At 58.8% G+C, this 24,436-nt stretch overlaps 6 protein-coding genes across 6 annotated transcripts; 3 read left to right on the forward strand and 3 right to left on the reverse strand.

The window, feature by feature from the left end:
• Positions 1-1,453: 1,453 nt before the first annotated feature.
• CcaverHIS019_0310490 (uncharacterized protein) lies at positions 1,454-5,934 on the forward strand (the record flags this gene model as incomplete). Its single annotated transcript, XM_060599562.1, has 3 exons — positions 1,454-1,860; positions 1,892-2,181; positions 2,216-5,934. The coding sequence occupies 3 exons, from the start codon at positions 1,454-1,456 to the stop codon at positions 5,932-5,934; spliced, it is 4,416 nt and encodes a 1,471-aa protein (XP_060456244.1).
• Positions 5,935-6,222: 288 nt separating this feature from the next.
• Positions 6,223-8,168, forward strand: BFR1 (uncharacterized protein; the record flags this gene model as incomplete). The annotated part of the gene is made up of 4 exons (XM_060599563.1): positions 6,223-6,396; positions 6,673-7,857; positions 7,986-8,058; positions 8,095-8,168. 4 exons carry the CDS (start codon positions 6,223-6,225, stop codon positions 8,166-8,168), a joined length of 1,506 nt encoding a protein of 501 aa, XP_060456245.1.
• Positions 8,169-8,261: 93 nt separating this feature from the next.
• On the reverse strand, positions 8,262-10,040 carry CcaverHIS019_0310510 (uncharacterized protein; the record flags this gene model as incomplete). Its single annotated transcript, XM_060599564.1, has 2 exons — positions 8,262-8,636; positions 8,844-10,040. 2 exons carry the CDS (start codon positions 10,038-10,040, stop codon positions 8,262-8,264), a joined length of 1,572 nt encoding a protein of 523 aa, XP_060456246.1.
• Positions 10,041-10,760: 720 nt separating this feature from the next.
• CcaverHIS019_0310520 (uncharacterized protein) lies at positions 10,761-14,637 on the reverse strand (the record flags this gene model as incomplete). The annotated part of the gene is made up of 4 exons (XM_060599565.1): positions 10,761-12,183; positions 12,231-13,323; positions 13,592-13,620; positions 14,627-14,637. 4 exons carry the CDS (start codon positions 14,635-14,637, stop codon positions 10,761-10,763), a joined length of 2,556 nt encoding a protein of 851 aa, XP_060456247.1.
• Positions 14,638-19,167: 4,530 nt separating this feature from the next.
• On the forward strand, positions 19,168-22,715 carry CcaverHIS019_0310530 (uncharacterized protein; the record flags this gene model as incomplete). Its single annotated transcript, XM_060599568.1, has 7 exons — positions 19,168-19,287; positions 19,333-19,480; positions 19,511-19,680; positions 19,719-20,521; positions 20,553-20,671; positions 20,847-21,832; positions 21,870-22,715. The coding sequence occupies 7 exons, from the start codon at positions 19,168-19,170 to the stop codon at positions 22,713-22,715; spliced, it is 3,192 nt and encodes a 1,063-aa protein (XP_060456248.1).
• Positions 22,716-22,743: 28 nt separating this feature from the next.
• CcaverHIS019_0310540 (uncharacterized protein) lies at positions 22,744-24,134 on the reverse strand (the record flags this gene model as incomplete). Its single annotated transcript, XM_060599569.1, has 3 exons — positions 22,744-22,918; positions 23,047-23,803; positions 23,909-24,134. The coding sequence occupies 3 exons, from the start codon at positions 24,132-24,134 to the stop codon at positions 22,744-22,746; spliced, it is 1,158 nt and encodes a 385-aa protein (XP_060456249.1).
• Positions 24,135-24,436: the final 302 nt, after the last annotated feature.

Raw genomic sequence — 24,436 nt, forward strand, 5'->3', positions numbered from 1 at the left:
CGACGGAGAATTACAGCCCTGGAGACGCAATGAGGCGGCGCACTGATCCCTCCCTCCCATTCTTACTCTTACGATTCGTTTGACTGTGTTTCTACGACGAGAGTGATCGCGCCTGACTTTCATTACGATGGACTTTTGCCGTAATCGCCGATGATCCCAGCCTTCTTTTGAGTCAATCGCTCGCCATCTTGGACCGAGCGGCGCGCAGACCTCTTGTAACCTCGTGTAAACTCTTTTGTCCCAAAGGAGGTCATAGTGTCAGAAGAGCCGCCGGGGCTCTGGACCCCACCTGCGCTTGGACCCACCCATCGTCACTCTGGCTGAATGGCCGATCTTTATCCCTCCAGCCATCCTCAACACTACCAATACTACCAATACTACCACTTACAAGTCCAAAGACATGTTCACGCACGTCCGAGCAACATACCTCACTCCCCACACGCCACCAGCCACCCCCTGCGCACGACTGTCGTCGTAACGGACCTGCGGGGGTCCAAGCGGGACTAACATGTCAAGTGAGAGGTCAACAACGTGTAGCAGTGGGTAGAGTGGGAGGAGGTGGAATGTGAGTACTTGCAAAGTAATGCAAAATAGGAAATCACTCGCGTCCAAGTTGCAACAGACTGTTACTACTTATTCTTCACACCATCTCCATTTCCATCGCCATCTTACCACCTTCTTCCTCCCCTTTCCCCTCCTCTTCTCCCCTTTCCATTCTCCTTCCTCTTCCTCTTTCTCCACCTACCTCACCTTATACCCTCCCTTCCCCTCCCCTCACTTCACCGAAACCCCCTTCCCTTCGCAACGCCGCCACGCTCCCAGCCCACACCAAGTCCGTGGATCGCTACGACGCCAACGCCTCACGACTTTACGACCCTCGAACGCCGAGAAGCCCCAACCCCAACCACCATTCCATCACAGAGGTCCGCTGCTAGCCAGTACCTCAACATCCCATACCACCTTCTCAGCGGTGAGTATTTGTCATCTCCCCCCTTCCTCCCCAAATGTTTGGTGTTTGTGATGCTGATCGGATCCACAGATCAACCCTCGCCTGTAGCCGGCAGCGCCCCGACTTGACCGCCAGGCTTCATCTTGACGACGCCGCTAGCTCCCTCTTCGTTGCCTACCCCAATCGCTCATCGCCAAGCAGGCAACAGCCCACACTCTCACGCCTTCCCACCTTGTGATACGAGACCGAGCACAACATCAGCCTCAACATCCAGATTGCTCCAGAGCCCATGACTAGCTACGAGTGAATACCACCTCACGACTTCACCAAGATCCCCCAGCCCAGTCCAGTCCAGTGTCTACCTCGCCCAACTATACCCATAGCGGTCAACACCCAAGAGTATCTCCGCTCCCCTACTACCCCCTGTTACGACCAACGATCCCACGACTTACGACTCACGACCCACGTCTTCATTCACGACCTCCCACGTCCTACGAACTCAAAATGTCCACCGGCCGCCACATCGCCCCGGACCGGCGCTCGGCGTTCCACTCCCTGCGCAAGATGCCCTCGACGCTCTTCCGCAACAACAAGCCCGACGACTCCCTCTCCCAAAAGAACCCACGTCGCCGCGGCGCCCTCGCCAGCTTCCTTGGCCGCAAGTCGCCCGTTGAGAAGACCCCTCAGAACAAGCAACGGCCCAGCTGCGGACCTGATCCTTTCGTCCGTCCCGAGGGTGTGCCGAGCGTGCGGCATCACTCGCCGCAGCCTCCTTTTGGCTCCACCTCGTCCCCTGGCCCGTCCCGCTACCGTACTACCTCCATTCGCAGCCAAACCCCCGACTCGATGCGCGTCTTCCACACTGTCCACATCGACGACGTGGACTCCCTCGACGACCCTCTCATTGACGAGTGAGTACCCGCTTGGCACCGCTGACTACAGCGATGGTACGAGGCTCAGTGTGCTTGAGAAGGCAGCCCGCGTCCCTCTTAACAGCGACAAGCTCCCTATGCGCCGCACCTCGCTTGCCTTTCGTCCCAAGACTCCACAGCTTACTGTCCTCGCTGAGACCTATGGGCCTGAGCAGCCCACAGTCCTGCCCTCCTTCCCAACGCCGGAGCCAGAGGTTCCACCCAAAGTCCAGCCCCGTCTTAAAAAGGAAAAGGCCCGTTCGCGTGTCTGGGGGGTCTTCTCTTCCAAGCGTATTTCGAAGTCCAAGGCGGCCTCACAGTGTAAGTCCTCAGCATCGATCTTGCTGACATCCAGCACCACCATCACAACGGTCGTGGTACGACTCGGTGTCCCAGCCCTCGAACCGAGTCACCGTGTCTCAGCCCTCCAACCCCACTGTGCAGTCCTCCATTCGCACGCCGGTCGCGCAAGCAGCCAGCCGCCCGTCGCTGGCCAACACGATGGGCCGCACTTCAATATCGAAGTCAAGTTGCCCGACCACTCAGTTCCGGCCACCCACGCTACACATCACGCACCCTTCACAGGATGGAGATCTTTCCCCATCCATTCCACTTCGGCGCTTCGTTAACGACCCCGACTCGCCCTTCATCGCTAGGAACAAGCCGGCACCCTCCCAGCCCACCAGCATCCTCGTGAACCGGCAGGGGATCGAGACTGCCTCACGGCACTTGACATCGTCTGCCACCAACCGCAAGTCACTTCCGAAACGCAAGAGCCTCGCTGGACTCTTCGGTATCTCCTTGAAGAGGAGTATCGACCGGTTGCGTCCGGCCTCACCTGCTCCGGCGATGTGTGATCCTTCGACTCCTTCGCGCATGTCCATCGCGGCCAACATAAGGGACGACACCAGTCCCGACACCTTGGCGTTCTACAGCCGTCAGGGCACTCGCTCCGGCTTCAACGGGCATGGTAACCTACTACACCCAGACGGTGAGCAGCTCACGGAGTCCAACAGGCTGATATCAGCACACATACACGATGTCACATCCGCAACAAACCATCTCCAGGACCTTGTCGACAGCATGGACGCAAGCTTCTCCCTCTGCAAGCACCGTGGCGAGCCGGGTACGCCCACTCCGCTCCGTCGTGCGCGCTCCGGGGCCTTCAAGCCGGCGGCAAGACCAACTCGTCCCGTCTCTCGCTCAGGTCGCGCCTCGGCACCCCCCGCCAGCCCCTCCAAAGCCTTTGCCCACTCCATCAGCCGGGTGCTTGACAGCCACTCCCGTCCGACAACGCCGGTTAAGTCCCCCGTCAAGTCGATCGTCCAGAGCTTCCGCGACAGCATCAGCAAATCCCCGGCCCGCCATTCCGTGATCTCGTCCCACCTCCCCCGCCCCGACAGCATGGCCAGCGACATGTCTGAGACGTCGGTGGCGGCGTCTAGTTACGCACCGCCCAGTCCTAGCCAAGGACTCGATACCTCATGCAACTTCAAGGACAGCCCATCACCCCAGTCGATGCGCTCAGTGGAGCCTGATGCTCTCACCCAGCCGCCCTCTGCGTTCTCGTTCAGCCATACCCGCATCGGCTCTCGACCCCCCATCTTAGACCTCGACTTTGGCAGCCAACCAAGCTCGATGTTCAGTGACATGCTCGGGCAGTTCAGATCGTCCAAGTCGAGCCGCGGGAGTGGCCGGTCGGTCAACCAAAGCACCCGCAGCTCGAACCGCACCACGTTCGACTTCGCTGCCGAGTTCGCGGCCCTAACCGCCTCTCGGGACAGCACCCAGTCCGTCGGCGACACTTTGGACATTGCCCGCTCAATCGAGTTCTCGACCGATTCGCCACACGCTGCGCTCGCCCAGCTCGAGGAGGTGCTCGAGTCGCGCAAGAACAGCGTCGAGACGCTCCGTGGGCGCGAACGGCTCTCCAACCCGCCTTTCCAGGGACGCATTGAGTTCCAGATGGGAGTGCGTGCTCGCAACATCTCGCGTCCGTCACCTGGCCCACCTCCGCCGTTCGCTCTCCCACCCACTCCCGAGGGTCCACTCGACATCGACCACCGGAAACAGCCTTCTGCCATCAGCTTCGCGTCCATGTCAAGTCTTGGCGCGCCTCTCGCACACATTGACCGCGGTCACGTCAACTACTTCGAGCAAGTATTTGCCACTGGCACCGTTCCACCACCACTTCCATCTCTCCCATCCATTGGCCGGCGCATGAACATGAGCCACCACCGCCGCATGTCGTCTGAGATCTCGGTCAGTTCTTTCATGTCCGCCGAGAGCTCCATATTCCACACCCACGGTCGCGAGTCGTCGTCTGGCAGCATTGTCGGTCGGTCGGATTGGGCGTCTCAGCGCCGCGCCTCGCGCGACAGCGAGGCGATGGCGCGTCTTGGATCTATCGCCCGCCTCGGACGTCCTGGTCTTGGCGAGCGCATGTTCGAGGGAGTCGACGATTCCAGTATCGTTGACTCCGGCACGGTGGAGTCAGAGACGGGCTACTCCATCGTCGCGAGTCCCACCTTCGGCACGCGGCCGTACTCGTTCTCATCGTCGACGGACGAAACCGTCGACCCCTGCACGGAGGAGGATGTGTCGTTCTTTGGCCAAAACCACGAGCGCAATCACTCATTCGTGATCATGAGCCGCCCCATGTCCCGGGCCACCCTCAACGAGTCGCGGGTGAACGACACGTTCGACTTCATCGACGGACCATCGAAGCGTGGTGCTGTCGAAGTTGGCATCGTCGACTCGTACGCTGGGGACAATGAGTCTGCTTCTCCGGCTTTGCTGACTGGAGGCCCAGTCCATAGCACTCCACTGGAGCGTGATATCCCCCTACCCCGTGCCCGTCATCGTCCAGCTGCTCTCTACCTCTTAGACGACGGGGACGAAACGCCCGGCTTACTCTCCCCATCTGACCTGACCGAGGTCTCATCGCTGTTCTCGCTCGACACAGCACGCGGCTCCAACCCACCTCCGGGCTACCCGTCACACAGGCGTGAGAAGGGTTCCATCACCAGCATAGTCCAGGTTCACCCGACCATCCGCGAGGAGACATCGCAGAAGTCGCTCCGCGAGCCCGGGGGTTCCGATGACCCCCGCTCTGCTTGGGAACTGGTGCAGGAGCTCAACGCCAGGCACTGGAATGACCTCGGCGACGTGGCGTCGTCTCTACTCACTGAGTCACCTGTCTACAGCCTGTACACCAGCCCTGAGGCCCCACCCGTGCCACACACCCGTGCAGAAATTGAGGCCATCTTGGCCGACTCGCAGGCGACGTACAAGGTCCTCGACAACGTGTTCAAGTCTGACAAGCCGGTTGGCCTTCACCGTCGCAAGATATCGCTCAACGATACGCGTGCTGCTGTTGCGCCGTACGGAGTTCACCCCGCCCCTCTCGAGACTCGGTTTCGGAGTCAGCGCTCTACCGGTCAGCGCGTGTCCCCACTGCTCGCCGAGTTTGCCCGTGACGTTTCGCCACTGCCTCGCATCCTCGCCAGCGCGCAGCCTCCACCCCGACAGGAGTCCAAGGTTAGCCCACCTCCGCACGAGGCTCGACCCCGCGTGACCTCATCGGTTCGCCGCGACAACTTAGGCTGGGGTCGCCGCCGCAACTCAGACGAACCGGCAGGCAATGCACCCGCTGTGACCACCAAGGCTCCCGCCTCTGCGACGCTCGGCTCCTTTCCGTCTTTCTTAGCCTTCTCGCCGTCCGTCCCCCCTCAGCCAACCCACAAGAAGGCCGAGTCAGCGTTCTCGCGCCCGACCTACCCCCATCCGCTCATCACGGCCAAGGCGCCGCCCAGGCGCGTGCAAAAGCGCATCCACGTCAAGACGGACAGTAAAGGCTCACCCATGTCGGTGCACAGCAGCTCGTCCCGCACTTGCCTCGCTCCACGTTCCGAAAGCGCTCCACTCTCGGCCCGTCCCAGCAACATCCCCAAGCCGCGCCGCGTACACAAGATCAAATCGTCGCCCGAAATAGGGCGGAAGCGGAACAGGGAGAATGGACGAGCACCGGCGCCATCTTTCGTCTTAGCCCCTCCTCCTTCTCTACGTGTCTAACTACTTGCGCTTAGTGTCCAGCTCCATTGTCAATTTACCTTGATGCCTGTCCATGCATTCCATGTGCTTGTGCTTGTGCTTGTGATGTGCGGAGCGGGAAGTCCAGCCCAGGAAGGACAAGATGGATTGGCTGGCGACTGATTGGTTCAGGCACGCCACTTTGCGCCACGCCACGTTTGGAGGTTTCCACGTGGTCTTGTCCCTGTCCCCTTTGTCAACGACAGACATCCCCGTGGTCAAGTTCCAGTTCAAACGCGACCCCGGTGTCTCTCTTTGTGATCAACCATCATGCCGCCTCCCACTGCATCCCAAAAGCCCGCAAAGCTCAACGGCAAGTCTGAGGCGCCTGCCAAGCCCGCCGCGGCGGAGCACGACGAGCACAGCGGCAAGCCCGACCAGGCAAAGTACAATGCTGAGCAGGACGCGCTCAACAAGGAAATTGCCGCGCTCAAGGTCAAGCAGGTGAGTAGGGAGTGTGTGGAGGGAGTGGGTGTGGTGTGAGTGATGCGTGTGATATGGAGAGGGGAGCGAGCCCGCGACGCTGGATCCCTGCCTCGGTGTTGGGCCTGGGGTTGGCATCAATCGCGGCGATGTACCCGTGGCCATCGCAAGACGGCACCTGTCTGCGGCGGTCCGTCGACCTCAACTCCTCACTTACGGCGTTGACGTCGGCTTCAAGTCGGTGCCAAATCCACACCCGCTTCGCTTAGCTCCGCCGCTCGCTCGCGCTGACCCCAGGACGCGATCCGCAACCGGATCGCGCTCACCCAGGCGCCCAAGGGCGACGATCGGCGCTCGCAGCTCAAGGCCGAGATGGACAAGCTTCGCGGCGAGCAGGGCAAGTTCAAGACGGAGCGCGGCAAGCTGTTTGACGAGATGCGCAAGCTGCAGGACAATGTCAACAAGAAGATCAAGGACGTGCAAGCACAGCGCCAGAAGACGGGATTCAAGAATGTTGCCGAGGTCGACGCCCGCGTGGCAGCCCTCAACGCCCAAGTCGAGGCCGGGACCCTGAAGCTCGTCGACGAGAAGAAGGCTTTGCAGGAGATTACGATCCTCAAGCGCGCCCGCCGGACAATGGAGGCCAGCGGGACTTCAGACGAGGCGATCGCGGCCGACAAGGCGCGTATCGACGCCCTCAAGGCGCAGCTGGACGACCCCGAGGCCAAGAAGGTTTCGGAGCAGTTCGACGTGCTCAAGAAGGAGATGGATCTTCTCCGGGCTGAGGGGGACAAGGCGTACGCCGAGCGCAACAAGCTTTTCGATGAGCGTAACGCCATCTCAAAGTCCATGGACGAGCTTTATGACCGGAAGCGCGAGGCTGCGCAGTCCTTCCACGACGCAAAGGACAAGTACTATGCCAAGCAGCAGGCGATCCGCCAAGCCCGGCAGGAACGGTTCAAGGCCGAGAAGGCCAAGGAGGACGCGGCCAGGCGCGACGAAGAAATCAACCAGATGCGCGAGGACGCGCGTGCCCCCGCCTACGCGGCTGAGATCGAGGACGCGACCATCCTCATCAGCTACTTTACCGGCAAGTATGGTGGCGAGGTTCCGGTCACATCGACCGAGAAGAAGGAGAAGACGATTGCAGGCGTCAAGGCCGTCGAGGTGCGCCAGGTGACGGCCGACTTTGCGGGCATGCAGCTCAAGAAGAAGGACGACGAGCTGGACGGTTGGTTTGCCGGCTCGGCCAAGAAGAAGAAGGGACGTAAGGGCGGTAACTCTAATGCCACTTCGGGGGCTGCTACGCCTGCTCCGGCGCAAGCTCACTCGGACTCGGTTAACGTGCCCATGAACCTCCTGAGTGCGCTGCTTGCTTTCGGCATCTCGCCGCCGGCGGGCAAGGACGACATTACGCGGGCGGTTGCCGACCTCGAGACTAAGAAGGCTTGGTTTGAGGCCAACTCGGAGCAGAAGACTAAGGTGAGTGAGCGGCGCAAGCAGCAACCGAGAGATGGCCCGTGGAGCAACTGCTACATTCAAGTTAGATGAATGGCAGCCGCTTGACGGGGCGCGGTGCTGAGATGACTCCTGAACAGCCCTAACTCCAGGACGAGATTGCGCGCGTCGACAAGCTCGTGGCCAAGATGCAGAAGAAGAACGCGCCGGCCGACGACGACGAGGGTAAGCTATCTGTTGCATAGCCTTTACTGACACCAGCCGAGCCCGCCGAGGAGAAGGACGAGTCGGCGGCTGAGCCCGAGCCCGTCGTCGAGGACAAGGCCGAGGCGTAGTGGACAGATCTATATCCATGTCTGGGGATGCATGGCCTGCGGGCCGTCACTGATTTTGAATATGCTGCGCTAAATGTGCATCTATCTGTACATCTATTGCTGGTTGTGCTGGTTGGGACCGCCCTGGTGGCCTTGCCCATCCGAACCACCCTGCCCGCCATGCGGCCAGTAGCCGCCCATGCCCATCATGGCCGCGAAACGAGGGTTGATGGCTGGCGCGTTGCCCTGCTGCTGCTGTTGCTGTTGCTGTTGCTGTTGCTGTTGCTGTTGCTGTTGCTGTTGCTGCGCGAACTGGCCAAACTGGGGGTATCCCATCGGCATGCCCCCACCCATACCCATACCCATACCCATGCCCATGCCCATGTCGCCGTACCCCGTCTGGCCCATCTGGGGCATCTGGGGCATCTGGGGCATACCAAGACTCGCCTGTGCCGGGTCATACCCAGCCGGCGCGTAAGGCATATATCCCTGTTGCTGTTGTTGGTATGGCGCAAAGTCGGGCCTTGGCGGCAGAGCATGCGGCGTCCGTCCTGCGATCGGACGTCCTTGTCCTCTTCCTCCCCTTGCACCGCGTCCTCTCCCCCTCCCCCTCCCCTCCTCGCCATACTGCACCAGCCGCCGCCCACCCACCGCCCCTTCCTCCTCGGCGAAATCCGCATGATGGGTCGGATTCACCTTCTTTCCCTTGCCCTTTTTCTTGCGCTTGGCTGCGGCCTCGGCCTCGTCGTCACTCCATTCGACCTCGTCGTCGCCCACCTCCTCGTCAAAGACGTTTGATGCGTCGCTCCGGAAGCGGGGATCACGCACCGCCGCCATGTCCACAAAAGTCCTGTATCGCGGGTCGGCGGGGACGTAGACTTTGTCGCCTTGAGTAAGAGAGGGGTAGGGGAATGGAGGCGGGGGAAGGCGGAGGAGGTAGAATGGCGAGGTGAGGGGGCCAAAAGTGTCAGAGATGGCGCCGAGGACTTGGCCAGACGAGGTGGAGAGGACAGAGCCGGATTCGAGCCAGCCGTCGGCGTAGGTTGCACGGATGACTACTGTGCCCGAGGAGAGGAAGGTTGGTGTGGCGGCGGTTGGAGTGGGCTTGTCCGTCTCCATCGCGTCGGTGGCAGTCTTGTCTAGGGCGTCGGGCTTGGCGTTGGTCGCGAGCTTGGACTGGTCCGTTTCGATTGCATCCGAGGCCGCGTGATCGGCCTCGTTCTCGGTCTTGGCAATCGCGTCCGTCCCGGCGTCCATTCTCTCTTTATCCGTCTCGCCTTCTCCCTTGGCCTCCTCCCCCTCCTCCCTTGCCCGCCAGGTCTCGACCTTGGCCTCCTTCATCCAACTAACCACCTCTCCGGCCAGGACGAGTTTGACCTCGGTCCCAAACTTCTCGATTGGCGGCATAGGAACCGGCGGAAGAGGAGCTTCATGCGTGCTAGTAATGGCCGACGGCTCGTCTTCGTCGTCAAGTTCCATCCCGAACTCGCCGAGTTTACCACTAAGGTCGTACTCGTACTCGGATTCCGAGTCGGATTCAGAGTCAGATTCCGAGGCAACGAGCGCGTCGAGTTGGGAGCGAGTGACGGATGGTTTGGGCTCAGAGTCGGATTCAAACTCGGAGCTAGATTCCGTGTTGTAGTCTTCCTCAGTCTCCTTTTCCTTGTCCTCAAGTGTGGCGGTGTCGGGAGGGAGGGTAGCTGGGCCGGCAGAGTTGGTGCTCGCCGCGCTGGCCATCTTGGCCTCAACCTCTGCCCGCTTCTCGGCAGCAGTCATGTCCACGGCCGGCATGGATCCAACCACATCCCCACGGTCTACGAGACCCTGGATGAACGCGACATCGTCGGTCAGCGGGGCGAGAGCCATCTCGATCTCGTGATCAGAGTCGGACATGGTGTGTTGTTGAGGGTTGGTTGTGGGATCAGTGGGAGTCAAATAATCGCTTCCCCACGGGGTGCCTCCACCTGACAGCAGATTTATTCGGCCAAGGTGGAGGGTTGGGTGCGTGCCTGGTCATGTGGCACTCGACACCTCAACCACTTGGTTCGGCTTTGGGGTTGCATGCCGTCCAACGTAAGTGTACGGTTCTGGATGAGCCGAGTCAAGCAGGTGCACACAGGTGTTGATCGCGTGGATTTAGACCTATGCTTGCGCTTGCCGCCACTCGCCACTTGTCCTTTGGTTGAGCGCTCCAGCTGACGTTACCAAGACGGAGTGGCACACGTCGTCCCCCTCGACTACTAACCTAGCTCTGTCGGCTGTCGGCTGTCAGCTGGCCTGCCCACCTCCGTTACCAAGACGGAGAGGCACACGTCGTCCCTCTCGACTACCAACCTATCTCTGTCGGCTGTCGGCTGTCAGCTGGCCGGCCCACCTCCGACCCCTACATCGGCGTCCAACACATGCATAGGGACAATGGACGCTTGTGGCGTCTGCTACAGATCCGAACAACGATGATGATAGGCTAATGTCAACACCTCGGTGGGTAGTTGGGGTGGAGATAATACAAAGCGAGTGTAACTCTTGGTCTATGATAACAGGTGATGGTGACATGGGACGCGTCTCGTCGTGGTCTTCCGCCCTTGTCTTCTTATGTCAATCTTCTGATGTGGGTTACGCCGCAGCCACGCTCGGCGCAGACTCCTCGCCAGGAGTCCATGGGAGGGGATAGGTTGCTGCCGTGGGCGAGCGCGAAGGAGACTCGCGGGGGGTTGAGCCTGAGGCAGAAGTGATGCTCGCGTTCGTCGGCGTCGTGGCCCGCGCCATGTTGAACGTGTCAAACGTCGGCGTCATCGCTCCTGGTGGAGTAGTGCTGCCCATAGAAAAGCTGTTGTAGTAGCTGCTCCCGGTGATGGGAGGGAAGTACGACCCGCCGTACTCGTCCTCGAGCGTCCTCGACGCACTAGGAGGCGACTTGAAGAAGCAAAACTTGTCAATGAACTCCTGGTACGACGCAGCGTTGAGTGTGCGGCCGTCGTGGTCGCGTCCGTCGACCTCGTCGGGTGTCGTCGAGATGAGCGTGTTTACAGGCGACGAGTCGCCCGTCGACATTGAGGTAGTGGGGGATTCAGGAGGGAGGAGTGTCGTGTGGAGAGGCGGAGACGAGAGATTGCTGCTCGGAGGTGTCATGAGACCGACGCTCGAGTCTACACTTGCCATAGATTGGAGGTCGCCAGACACAGACGTGTTGCGTTGTATCTTGGCGCCGCCCTTGTCCTGGGGTCTTGCAGCTCTTGCGGTTCTTGCGGTTACGGGACTCGTGACTGGGCTCGCGACGAATGGCGAACCTTCGAGGATGGGCTGGGTCTCGGGCGAGCGTGCGCGCGCGACAGTGGGCGTAATGTCGCCGAGGTCGCCGGCTTCGGACGACGACTCCGACGTCGCAAACACATCCTCGTCGTTGGCAGCGAGGCCCGTGGGAATCCACGTTGTTGCGGGCCGACCGTGCACAAGCGTCATCGGTGGGGGAGGCGCCGCACGTGCGTGTTCAGGGGCCAGCGACAGAAGAATGGGCTCAAGCCCTGCTGCAGGTGGAAGCTTCGTGGGCGGCGACTGGGGTGGCGAGGGGGCACAGTACTTCTTGAGGCGCAGGTAAGAGTGCACATCAGGCGCAGATGGTGGGCGGAATGCGCCCTGAGGAGGCGGCGAAAGCGCAGGCGAATCGGGGCGCGCGATAGGCATTTCCGACTGTGGGAACGTCCAATGGCGGTGTCCAGGCTGACGGCGGCGGGGTAGCGTGGTAGTGGCGACTGTCGTGGCCCCGTGGGTGAGGCTGCCACTCCAGAACTGCGATGTGGGACGTTGGCGCAGAGCGACCTGGTGCTTGAACGTGATGCGGTAATTCTGGCCACCGTTCGAGTCCCACCACTCGCCGCCGTTGGAGTTGTAACGCACACACAGATGAAACTCGCGGTCCTCGAGCTTGCGTCGATAGTCCTCTAGCTTGATGTTGAAGCAGAAGCGGTCCCAGCCCTCGTCGCCCGTGGTGCCAGGAGGGATGTTAGATGCGTGTGAGGCCGAAACCTCCGAGATCGTCCTGAGATGTCAGCATCAGAAGCCGAGAATGATCTATGGGGTACTCACTGCCACCCGTCCAGGGTGAAGCGCACGCCCACCCACTTCTCAAAGGCGATGTTGCGAACGAGCACCGACCCTCGCAGCCCTAATGGCTGACACATCTCGATGCGCTCAAGCACAACGTACTCGTCCTTGAGAATGCCTTGCGTGCCCGGGCCAAAATCGAGGCGCACGCGCGGCACAGCGCTGCAAGTGTCGATCTGGAAATCGGTCTGGTCCCCGCCGTTGGACCCACGCGCGCCACCACTGCGGCGAGTGCGGAAGTGGACATAGTCGGACAGGTCCTTCTCGTGTTCGTCATCCCCATCGACAGGGCTATACCCTCCGTCAACTGCCTTGGCGACGGCGTTGGGACGCTGGCTACGAAGGAAGAGGACAACCGACTCCAGTTCACCGTCGTCAAACCGCACACTCTTTGTCCGCTCCCACAAGTTGTGCGACGACTGGGATTTGCCCGATAAGTCTTGGGACTCACCCCGGCTGAAGTCCGGCGTAGACATCGAACGGTTCTTGAGCGCCGGCTTGACCATCTCGCCCGACTTCTTGCGTACCATTCGGTCCGACATGCGCCTGTGCTCGGCAGGGCTTGGTGGTTCAAGTGGTTCGGTCGGCGAAGGAAGTGAGGTAATGGACAGGCGCTTCTGACGCTGCAGCAGCGACGTTGTCGAGTAGGTGACAGGTGATGTTGGTGGGGTTGGGCGAGTGTTCGAGACTTCAGATGCGTTGCGGCTGTGGAGCCTGAGTCCGAGACTGCCGTAGTCTGGGCCCTTAATTGGCGGCGACCGCAGTGACTCGACAGCGCTCATGGCCTCAAGAGTTTCAAGGCTAATCGAGTTGGTTGCTGTTCGAGGTGCGTTGGACAATGTGCCTTTGCGGGTAGCGTGCGTTGTCGTTGTCGTCGACGAGTTTGCCGACGAGTTTGAGCGGCGAGGGAGGCCAGTCATGGGAGTGGTGGTGGGCCGAAAGTCGAGCGAGTTGTTGCGGGAGTGCCGTCTTGCGTGGTTTGGGCGCGCTCCTACTAGTGGTGACAGTGGTGAGGTTGGGGAGGTTGGTTCGGCGTATGGCATGGTAGTGTGGACAATGCAAAGGCAGTCAAGCGCTGGAATGGTTAGCTATTGCATCGATAATTGTGTGCGATAAGGGTTGCGAGGTGCTGCGGTGGGAAACACTAGTTGGCGTACGTCGTCCTCTTTCGAGGGACAAGTTGTTGTGGGGGGGGGGGGGGAAGAGGAACGGCGCAGCGAATTGTGGGAAGTGGCCAGGGGTTGTGTAGCGATAATAGTCTAGCCTCTAGCCATACAACTCCGAGCCGCAGACAAAGCTGCGAGTATGACACGCCTCCCTCGCACGTGCGAAACAAAACTTACAATGCAATGAAGTTTGTGGTCGGTCAAGCCTGGTGCAGTATTGATATCAAGTGGACTGACAGGCGAAGTAGGAACGAGATGAGATAGGGGCTAATGGGTATGGTAGTTGATATCAATGAACAAGGCGTAGCTGGGTTGGGTGGATCGATTCAGCGGGCTGTCGGCGACAACATGTTATGGACGCGTGGTGGAGGGCGCAGAGATAGATGAGCGATGCGATGCAAAGTTTGTGGAGCAGGGCGTATTGATTGTAATGTGATAGTGTAGATGTTCGATTATCCAGGTGTCAAGCGAGAGAAGAGGATGTCAGCTCTATTGATTGCGGGCTGGGTGGGGGCTGGGGGGCGGGGTACATGTAATCGAGCTGAAGAGCTCAATAGGGCTGCAAGGGAGCAAGCTGAGGGGAAGCGTTGTGTGGGTGTGTGTGTGATAGCAGGCAAAGCAGCGGAATGTTACCATCTGCCACCCAAGGCTATTAGGGGTTCTAGGCCCAAACCGTGGCTTGCGTGGGAAGCGCACCTTAGATGCCGCGCGCCAAGCAGGCCAACCGAGTTCAAAACTTACAATCAACTTGTGGTTTACAGCGACCAGCCAGACAATAATCAACGAGAACAGACGGGTGGAGCGGTTAATGGAATGATGATGGAGCTGGCAGGTTGAAATCGAGTGTTTTCTGAGATGTTGTAAGCACCCGTGTCGGAATTCATAATAATATTGTTAATGACACGCTGCAGGGCTTTGGAGGGATCATGGCGGCTCAACAGAGGAATAGGGACTAGGCCACAAGTGGCTCAATTTTCCCTGCACTGTGACATCACCATCGGAATCAACCATGCCACAACCCAAGCCAACAAAGTCGAGGCCAGAGGGAGAGGGAGGGGAGCGGATCTTCCACCTCCGCTTTGCACTCTTCATAGTCTTCCCATTCTCATCAAGCCCTTGGCACCCACCAGCGCTTGATGAATTTGGCGTGCCTCCTCCAGACTTGCACTCCGGCACCCCGAACCTCGGCACATCGGACAATAGTAAACTCACCAAAATGCCATTGTTCCCGGAACGGACAGAAATGGGAAACAGCTCCGGGTTTGCCAGGTACGAATTTCGAGGCACGTTTTCAGAAGGAGGACGGCCGAGGATCGGCGGCCGAGGGAACTAAAGCGGGGTCGATGTATCAAACGTGGACAACGTAGGGCGGAACGGTTTGTACGGACAAGGCTTGGTGCGATCTTGTCGATTCCTTTTGTACGGGCGCACGAGCGCTGGGAGCTGGACCAAGCTGGATCGAGACGAACAAGATCTCGATGTGGGGGCTACAAGGCACGTCGGCAACGTTGTAGCTGCGACAGCGGTTCCAACCCTACAACGTCTGGGGAAAGATACAGTTGGTCGAGATGGCGCAGTTGGATCGTCGGTCACCAACAATGTCCGTGCACCAATGTCGATGAGAGATGGGATAATGGCCGATAAGGTTGGTGACGGACTAGATGATGATGATGATGATAATGACGATGGTGATATGTAGAGAATCAAGAATCTGTTGCAACAGAAAAAGGAGGGAGTTTGTTTAGGGCGGTGAGAATGTGAATGTGAACGGGAATGGGAATGTGGAATGTTGGGGAAGACGGTCTAATGGGTGGCTGGCCGAGTGTGAGGCTGAATTGAGTATTGAAGGATTGACAAGGTGTGTCTTGTCTAGTAATCTGTGTGGGAATGTACTCAAACTGCCAAGATTTGTAGATTGCAAGTTTGGGAGACAAAAGGAAACGAGGATCCCACAGGGAAGGTGGTGGCGTTGGGCGGTGCGAAGATGGCTAATGCTAATGGGTAAGCCTCCAGGGATATGTTCCAGCGCGGGGTCGATTTGCGCAATCGTGCGAATGTGAGGCAAAGAGAAGAATCACCGAAGCGAGAGGATGAAGATGGGGAGATGGATGGGATGCAGAGGATGAGTGTGGGTTGTGCGTGTGTTGTGTGGTTGGATCTCGTGGGGTTGTGGGCGCGTGTGGGGAGGGCGACGCGTCGCGACTGCCTTGCTGTTTTGGCGCGTTGGAGTTTGGTGTCCGGGGTGTGCGGGAACTAGGATTGGAGTGAACAAAGCGAGACAATGTTGAATGTAAGTGTAGATGACAAGACAGTAGAGTATAGAGTAATGGGAAGAGTACGCAAAGTTTGTTTGAGGGATCAAGCATGCCATCTCCTATACATCTTTCTGTCAATAGTTTTGAGACATATCGAAACATTGGACGCCTCATACCGCTTTATGAGATCATAAAAGGCATTATAAGAAGGGAAGATGAAAATCAAAGGCCTGAATATGCCTGAATACGACTGAATACAAATAGTTACCAAAGTCATTCCCCGATCCCCGATCACCCTGACTTTGTCTCCACACAATCGTACAATCAGCAACCCAGGCCCTCAGGGTGGGTTACGACGCGACTCTCAGGGAACAAAACTACAACCAAAAGGCACCAAATAGATTCCACGAGAACAATGTCTAATAACCATTACTACGAGGTATTAAACGTACTATTATCTCTTTCGCTTCCCACGCTGCGCTCACTCTCATTCATATTCAGATAATGTAACGGGACCCCCGCACGCCATTATCCCAAGACATCGCGCTAGCCCTCGTCAGACTGTCAGACTGGCGATCCCTATCCTCCATCCGTATCGGTAATCTCAACGTGTGGTAATTGTGGGCCATTCAGTCTACCGGATTGGTAGCGCCACAGAGTAGCGCCCAAGACAGCTGAGTGTAAATGTTTCATATGCTCGGTCTGCGTCACGCAGGAAATCACGACGCGACTCGATCTGCCAACCTTGCCGCGATTGGGCTGCGAATCTTTGGGGCATAAAAAGTCACCTGGGCATGAGCCGGCGGCAGCGGGAAGATGGGCAAGTCTGGGGTCTGGGGTCTGGGGTCTGGGGACTGGGAAGGTCCCGGGACCAGGGCCGCGGGGACAGTTTCACTTATCGCAACAGGCAGTCAGCTTCCAGGTACGATGAGCGCGGTACACCGCCCAACGTACATGTGCCCAACGTACAGTACCCATTCTGGTGTTTTCCCATGGGGCCGCAGTCAGAGGCTGGGGAACATGTTGGGGTCTGAGGAACGAGGACGAGGCATTTCCCAGCCTACCAGCCTTGAGAGGGTCTGCATTTCTACAGGTGCTATATTCAGATATCCTGAATCGCAACAGATAACAGTCCCATGAACGCGAACCATACACTTAGCTCGACGTAGAACCGAGGATTGCTCAAGACGCACCCAAACTCCAATACTTCAAGCGCAGCGAGTAATGTCATGATTCCAGTCAGAGTCGATAGGCCCCACAACCCGTGTAATGTAATGTAATGTAAAGTAATGTGAACTTGAAGGAGCTCATGTGAATCCCATGGCACATTGCACGTTGGCACGTTGGCACATTGCAACATTTTATCCCTGATTCCATACACTCTCCCGGGTGCACCCTCCCGCCTCCGAGGCCTTCTGTACCTAACCTGGGACTAGGCATGGAACACGTACATGCGGTGCAGCTGCGGAATGGGCTGTACTGGAGTTACATCAGACAGACCGTTCCCACGGCCAACGGGCTACGATAAGGCTTCAGATTGTGATTGCCATTTCATCATCGCCAAGCTACCCAAGCTCCGACTTTTGGCGCCCCAAGTTTACTTGCTTCAGTCCTCCCGGCCGCCAAGACGTCAGCCGCCCCTCTACCATCTGTCAGTGAAAGCTCAGACACCGACTTACGGTGTCAGACTCCAGGCTCCAGGCTCCAGGCTCCAGGCTTCAGCTTTCAACGTCAGAGTCCCACTCTCCATCGCCCTTGCCCTCGCCCTCGCCCTCGCCCTCGCTCTCCAATCTCATATCTTGATAACGTCAGCTGATCAGCTGACCTCACAGTGGCGTTGCGTGGGCGTAGGCGTGAGCGTGGGCGTTGGAATGGGCGTAGGCGTGTTCCTGGCGCGGCTCGGCGACGGGCGGGCGTTCGATCCGCCATGCGGCCCACCGCCGACGCCCCTCATACCCCACTAACCCCCGCCCGCCGCCCACCGCTGACCACGCGGCCGCCACCACATGGCGCCCACCCAGGACTTGACTTGACTTGACTTGCCCTAACCGCTTCCGCTCGCTTGCGTAGTCATGCGCCATTGACATGAGCCCTGACATCGTGTGGACGATGGGCGGGCGTGGAAAACTCTTCCGGAACTTGTGCGCTATAAATGTCCCTTCCAGCGGGCGGGCGAGGGTCGAGGGGTGACTGATTTGATACTGATACTGACGCGTGGCGTGAGTGACGAGGGAACCTGATCAACCGGAGTACCGGACTTAAAAAGGTTCGGTAATAAGGTATGGAGATGGAGGACATGCCGGGCATTCCCGGCCCAGCAATTGGGTGCTGGTGATTGCTCCTGAATGGAGGCCCGTGGTTCAGGTATCCCAGGTAGTAATCAGGCGTACAAGCGTTCAAAAGTGGTCTGTGAGTGGGTGGCTTTGGGAATATCTAGATATTTGGCCTTGTCCCATTATACCCATTAACAGACTCTCCATGGCTCCACGACTCTCCGTTCTACAACACTTGGTCGATTGGTCAAGAACCCAGCAAACCTCTGAGCCTTGGAGACTGGCTGGTAGTGTGGTCCGTGCACTGGACTCAGTTTCAGTCGCTCACAGCTCCCCTTTGATTCCCTCTATTCCCCCTTGGTCCCCACGTTGTCCCTTTGATCTCCCCTGGATGCAGCTGGACCGAGAAGTGGGCACGGATGTTGGTTTGGAGATCGCTGCAGGACTTGCAGGACTTGCAGGACTTGCAGAAAGTGCAGGGCTGTGGAAGCAAGTTGAGAGGAACAGAGGAACAGAGGGATAGGAGAGGAGGACGAGGGCGATGAGGGGATGAGGGGATGAGGGAAGGCAGACAAGCGGAGAAGAATCCGGAGGGAGGGAAAGGTCAACATGGAGAGATCGAGATAAAGAGAGAGAGAGGTTGGTTGATACAAAGCTGCCTGAGTACTTACATACCTTGAGTATACCTTTTAGCCCGTATGAACAGAGGGCACGTGAAGCTTCAAACGAACATTGTCTCCCTGCATCTACATCGTATCCTTTTCCCTCTTTACCCTCTACACCCCTCTCAAGCCTCTACACCCTTGAATCTCCCCTATATCGCTCACCATGCGATAGCAGCCGACACGCAGTTCCAAGTTGAACATGACCTGATCCGTTTGAGAGCCCGTGCTCAATCACAACCCATCACTGTTCACTTGTTCACTGTTCATCATCCACACTCATCTCTCTGTTCACCTAGTCGACGCACACACATACAAACATACTCACTTATTCACTTAACACACACATACCAAACTAGCCCACGGTCCCTCTCACACACTCTACCCCTTCTCCGCTTCAACCTTCCTCTCTCTCTCTCTCTCTCTCTAGATCTCTCTCCCAACAATTGTCCTCCAAGTTTGACATTCTTGCCACTCACCAACCAAAAAACTCCCTCCCTATCCCCTAGCCTCGACCTCGACCCCATTCCGCTCACGCCCACACGTTCAGTCACGCTGGTCCCATGCCCTCGGCGTCGTGGGTCTACGAGACCCAGGTTGAGTACCATGTCGCCTCGACCAGCCTCTTACCCCCACCATCGCCGGCTGCGTTCAAGAAGAAGCGTGCCTCGGAAATAGACATTGTGTGTGACATTGACACTTGGCCCGTGCGCAGCCTCTGACACCAGCCGCCTCCCCTCCCTCCTCCGCGCCCGCTATTCGGGGGCTCGCCCCTACCCTCGCCGAACTCTCCGACGGCGTTCTCCCCTCCACCGTTCAAGTCGCGGGCTGCGCGCGCGTCCACCGGCTCGGCATCCATCGACCGGTCATTGAAGCGTACGTAACCCCCTAGCGGCGCTCACGCAGTCCCAGATTCGCGGTCGTATGGAAAACTCCCGGGATGGCGCGGCCCGGCCTCCGTTGCAGGCCCGGAGCGAGGCCTGCCGGCACGCTGGTCCAAAGGCTCCTTGTCCGTCAAGTTGGCGGGCGAGGGCGGTTCCGGCGGGGGCGAGTTGCGGGTGTTGCGCTCGGCAACTGTAAGCCGGAAGCCGGAGAGAAGCAGCGCTGATCCAAGCGCAAAGCCGTGTTCAGCGTTGGGTTGCCAGGCCCCACCGACTCTGGAGTATGGAGCATCTGCGACATACAGCACATTCACCCCTCCATCTCGGCGCGGGCACATGGAATCTCGCTCCGACTCACTGGGTGCCGCGTCCTCGACGAGCCGCCACCAGCAAGCTCGATGCCGGGCGAGCTCTGCCGCCCAATCGCACATCAAGAGTCGGCGAGCAGCGCGAGCAGCCAGAGCGCGATGAGCCCCCCCAAGAGCTTCATGTCGGTCCCCTTCGGGCGGAAACGACAGCCGAGCGAGAGCTCCCGGCTCTTTGGTATGATCCCGATGCCTACACGAGCGAGGAGCAAGACAATATCAGCGTCAGACGTCGGACCACCCATTTCCTCAGTCCAGACACCACCGCCCTTCAACTCGCCTCTCCCACTGGCGCCGCTGACACCATCAACGCAGCTCTTCAAGCCGCAGGAGGCGGGGGAGCAGGAGCTCCTACTCTTCCTTGCCTTCTCGAGCCAAAGAGCCAAGGACGAGTGGTATGCGATTCTGCGTTCACTCGCCCGCATTCCCCTCGATGACGGGCGTATGACGCGTACACATCGCCGCCTCCGTCTCGCCGTGTTGGATATCCAGGAGGCGCAGGCTCACCACATGCCCATGCCTGATCTGGATGGGAGTTCGTCGCAGCAGGATGGGAGCGTGACGAGCGAGAGCCGGCCGGCCAAGTCACCCGGAAAACGACGAGAGCTCGAGATCAAGCGGGCACACGCCAAACCTGGTTGGTCTTGGAAGGACCAAATCCGGGCGGAACTGTACGTTGCGAGAAGGTAATACTGACCCTAGGCTTCTGGATGATCGCCTCGTAGCACGCACTGGCTGGACCAAGGCTGCTGAGGGTGGCGCCACACCCTTCTGGGGCGAGCAGTTCAACCTCTCAGAGGTACCACATTTCTCAACGTGCAGTGAGTAACAGACAGGGAGGCAGTCTTTTCGGGCCATCCCAAGGGACTTGGCTGTGTTGCTTCAGATCTCGGGCGGACAAAAGTTGCCGTGCGGGCATGGACTGTGAAGTATTCTGTTGTCCGGTTAATCAGGCTGGCTCTGATTTTCACGCTGGGAACGCACAGCTCACCCCAGCGTTGCTCCTGTTGCGGCAGAAGAAGGACAAGGTCTCGGTCCTCTTCGGCAAGGTTGATCTTCCGCTCGTCTCCTCGTTCACCAAGGCGGACGATGAGAGATACCCTGTACGCTCGGTCGCTGGGAACATTATCGGCGAGATCCGCCTAACAGTCTCGTATCAAGAGGTCAATGTGGTACCGTTGGCTGAGTACAACTCTCTTGTGGGCACGATGAACAGGTCTCTAACTGACAAGCAGCTTGCACATTCGGGCAACGCGTCCAAGTTTCTTTATGTCATGTCTGGCCGTGGTCAGATGGAGGGCACTATGGAGTACCTCTGCCGCATCGCCCTATGCGAGGGTACCCTCATGGAGAGGGTGCGAGATACCGCGACGATCGAAGCGAGATCAGCAGGCACGACCCTGTTCCGCAGCACGACGCCGCTCTCCAAGACGCTCGAAGTCCTCATGCGTATGATGTGCTCTGAATTCCTCGAGGCATCACTTGGCCCCACAATCAAACGCGTCATTCGCGAGGGCATCGAGCCCCGCCTCTTCCAGCCAAACTACTCGGACGAGAGCGAGCCGGTCCTCAACTTCCGCGTGCTGGGAGTCTTGACCGAGCTTATCCAAACCTGCTGGGCCAACATGTACGACAACCGCCATCTGTTCCCGAATTTCATCCGGAATATCCTCGCCCACCTCTTCCGGATGGTCAAGGAGTTCCACGACGACGGCGACGACCTCCTCCGTTACAAGGCGGTATCGTCGTTTGTGTTTTTGCGCCTGATTGGCCCGGCCCTGATGAGCCCACACCTATTCGGGCTCGCCAACTCTGTCCTCGGCCCTGCACAGCAGCGCACGTTGACCCTCATCGCGAAAGTTTTGCACACGCTCGCGTTCTTCTCGGACAAGGACCTTGTGCGGCATTCAGACCTCGCACTGTTCAAGGTCTTTATCCAGGCTAACAACGACGTCATGATCGACTACCTTGTGTCGCTTGCGGTGAACAGCCTCTACAGCCAAGCCGAGCTAACCCCAGACCCCGTCAGGCGACAATAACACGCGCTCAAACGTCTCGACCGACGTCGAGCGCATGCTCGACGCTCGTCGCAAGTTGGTTCCAGCCTTCCATGCCGAGGCGATCCCGCACCTCACCGCAGCCGGCCCGATCGACCTGAGCGCCGACTGGGCCGTTTGCTGCGAGACGTGGTACGAGAAACGACAACATCCGGGCGTCAAGCTCACGACGCTCGCCGAGGTCGTCGCCGAGCTCGGAGACATTGCGGACCTGATGGACAAGTACGACGAGTTCCTGGACCGGATCCACGGGCTCTCGTCGCCGCCAGAGCTTATCGCATTCGACCTGGGGATCGACGACGTGCACGTCCTGCCTAACGATCTCGTTCGTGAGCCGTCGGACGACCTCGACTGGGACTCGCGCCCGTCTCTCAACCTCTCCATCTCGACCACGCCCAGTTCAGAGGACAGCGCACCTGAACGGGAACGCCCAAGGAGAGGGCACAAGCCCAATCTCTCCATCGACACGAAGGTGTGTGTCGTCCGCTGCCCCGCCCAACTGGCTTCATCCTCGGATGACGAATCTCCCACCACCGCGCGGCAACCACGCATGCCACGTCCCCGTACGCCGGCATCTCCCGCCCTCCGCCGCTTCGACATGCCGTCCATACCTCTCCCCCATCCTCCACCACTTCCCAGTTCCTCCCTTAGTCCGCGGAAGGACAAGGGCGAGACGCAGCGTTCCGTACGCCGCCGCCGCCCAACCCTCCCAAGCTTCAAGCTCCTCGGTCGCTCCGAACCGCCGCCCCCTGTGCCTCCACTAATCTGGCAGGCGGGTCTCGGACCCGCCGATCTCAACCGCAGCTAGGTGATAGAAGTACATACATGACACATGATTACGCCATAGCCTTGTTGACGTTGCTGTACCCCACGCCGACGCAGGAGACGAGTACTTCGCCTGTGCCGCGAGAGGCGGGGCGCTCTTCGCCTTCCTCGAGTTCAGGGGCGGGCGCTGGCGAGATCTTGAACTTGACGCCGAAGAAGAGGAGTACGTCGCGGAGGAACTGGATGCTGGGGTTAGCGGGGGCAAGGGGTTGGGCGATGGGTGGGTGTGGGTGGGGAGAGGTGGACGGCAGGGGGGAGAGGTGGACGGCAGGGGGGAGCTGCAGAGAGAAGGGGTGGGAGAAGAGAGGACTCACGTATGCGGGGTCAAGTCGCCCATGAGACACTTGCCAACATCCTCCTTCCCGAGAACCATGAGAAGGAGCACGAGCCACTGGTGCTTTCCATCCACCGCACCACCGTGACTAATCTCTTCAAGGAGCAACCGTGTAGCGTGGAGCGCGACGTCTTCTGGCGTCTGCGCAATACTTTCTTTGCCCGGCGTGTGAGAGAGCGCCTCAGCAGAGTGTACAGCGTCGGTAGTACTCTGTGCGACGAGGGTAAGTCCGTACCCAGGGCTCTTTCCAGCCTCTTCACCCTTATACACGTCGGTATAAAGGTAAATATCGGGGATGTATCGATTAAGCACACTCCGTGCCGCTTCAACCATACGGTTGGCGAACTGGGGCGACACGCGAGTAGAGTATGCGATCCCGCGAATCCTCTTAATCCTGCCAGCATCCAAAAAGCGGAGCGTGTTGAGCTGTCGCACATTCGGACAAGAGAAGACAACCTGTCCGCCACCGCCTGGAGCTGCCCCGCGTTTCTTGATCTGCAGCTCTGCGTCGCGGACCCCAAACAGTTGGAGATGGGGAAGAGTTACGGTCCGCACCATGTCGGCCGAAAGGTCGCCGCCCTCTTCGCCTGTGATTCCGTTGAGCGTGATTGAGAAGGGTTTCTTGCAGAATGGCACCAAAGGGACGAGCAGCTCGAGGTAGTATCCGACGCTTCGGGGACAGGTGTGCGAGTAGGTTCCGCCGGGAAGGAGGCCGGGGTGGAAGAGGAAGGATGTACCTTGGGTTAGCTAGTTGTCCATCTGGAGCCGGCCTCTTCTTGATCTTTGACGAGACGCCAGCCGCCACCCTTTAGACCGCAGCCTCCATTCAGTCAGCTACTCACCTGTCACATTAATCTCAATGGTACTCCCGTTCGTCACCTTCTCCACCAGACGGAGGAGGTTGACTTCATAGTCCCTCAGACCGACATGAACGTCGTCTGTCCTGATACCATCCACGCGCAGAGATTTCCCCGAGAGGATGGAGAGGACCAGACGCTGGCGAAGATGCTTGTGTCCCGAGAAGCGAAGGAGGTCGGATTTCGTCTTGGGTTTTGGTGCGCCCGCCATGGTGATTGTGATTTAGTTGCAGAATAGAGTTACGGGTGGACCAACAATATCTTCAAGGTGGAGGTCCAACATTTCCAGTCACGTGAGGATTTGCACGTGGCGTATGTGATGCTTCCGTCGCGGAAGCAAGGAAGGCGGCGGAGATTCGATGACGCCCGAACCTTTTCCGCTTCCGCATGGCGAGGGGCACTGGCATGCGGTATCACAAGATAGCGCCACCACGTACCACGTACGTACGTCATGAAGCCATACCTAAAAGTCTGGCCTGGGATCATGGCCGAGGGCCGAGGGGATGATCCAGT

Source organism: Cutaneotrichosporon cavernicola, assembly GCF_030864355.1.
Source record: "Cutaneotrichosporon cavernicola HIS019 DNA, chromosome: 3".
NCBI lineage: Eukaryota > Fungi > Basidiomycota > Tremellomycetes > Trichosporonales > Trichosporonaceae > Cutaneotrichosporon > Cutaneotrichosporon cavernicola.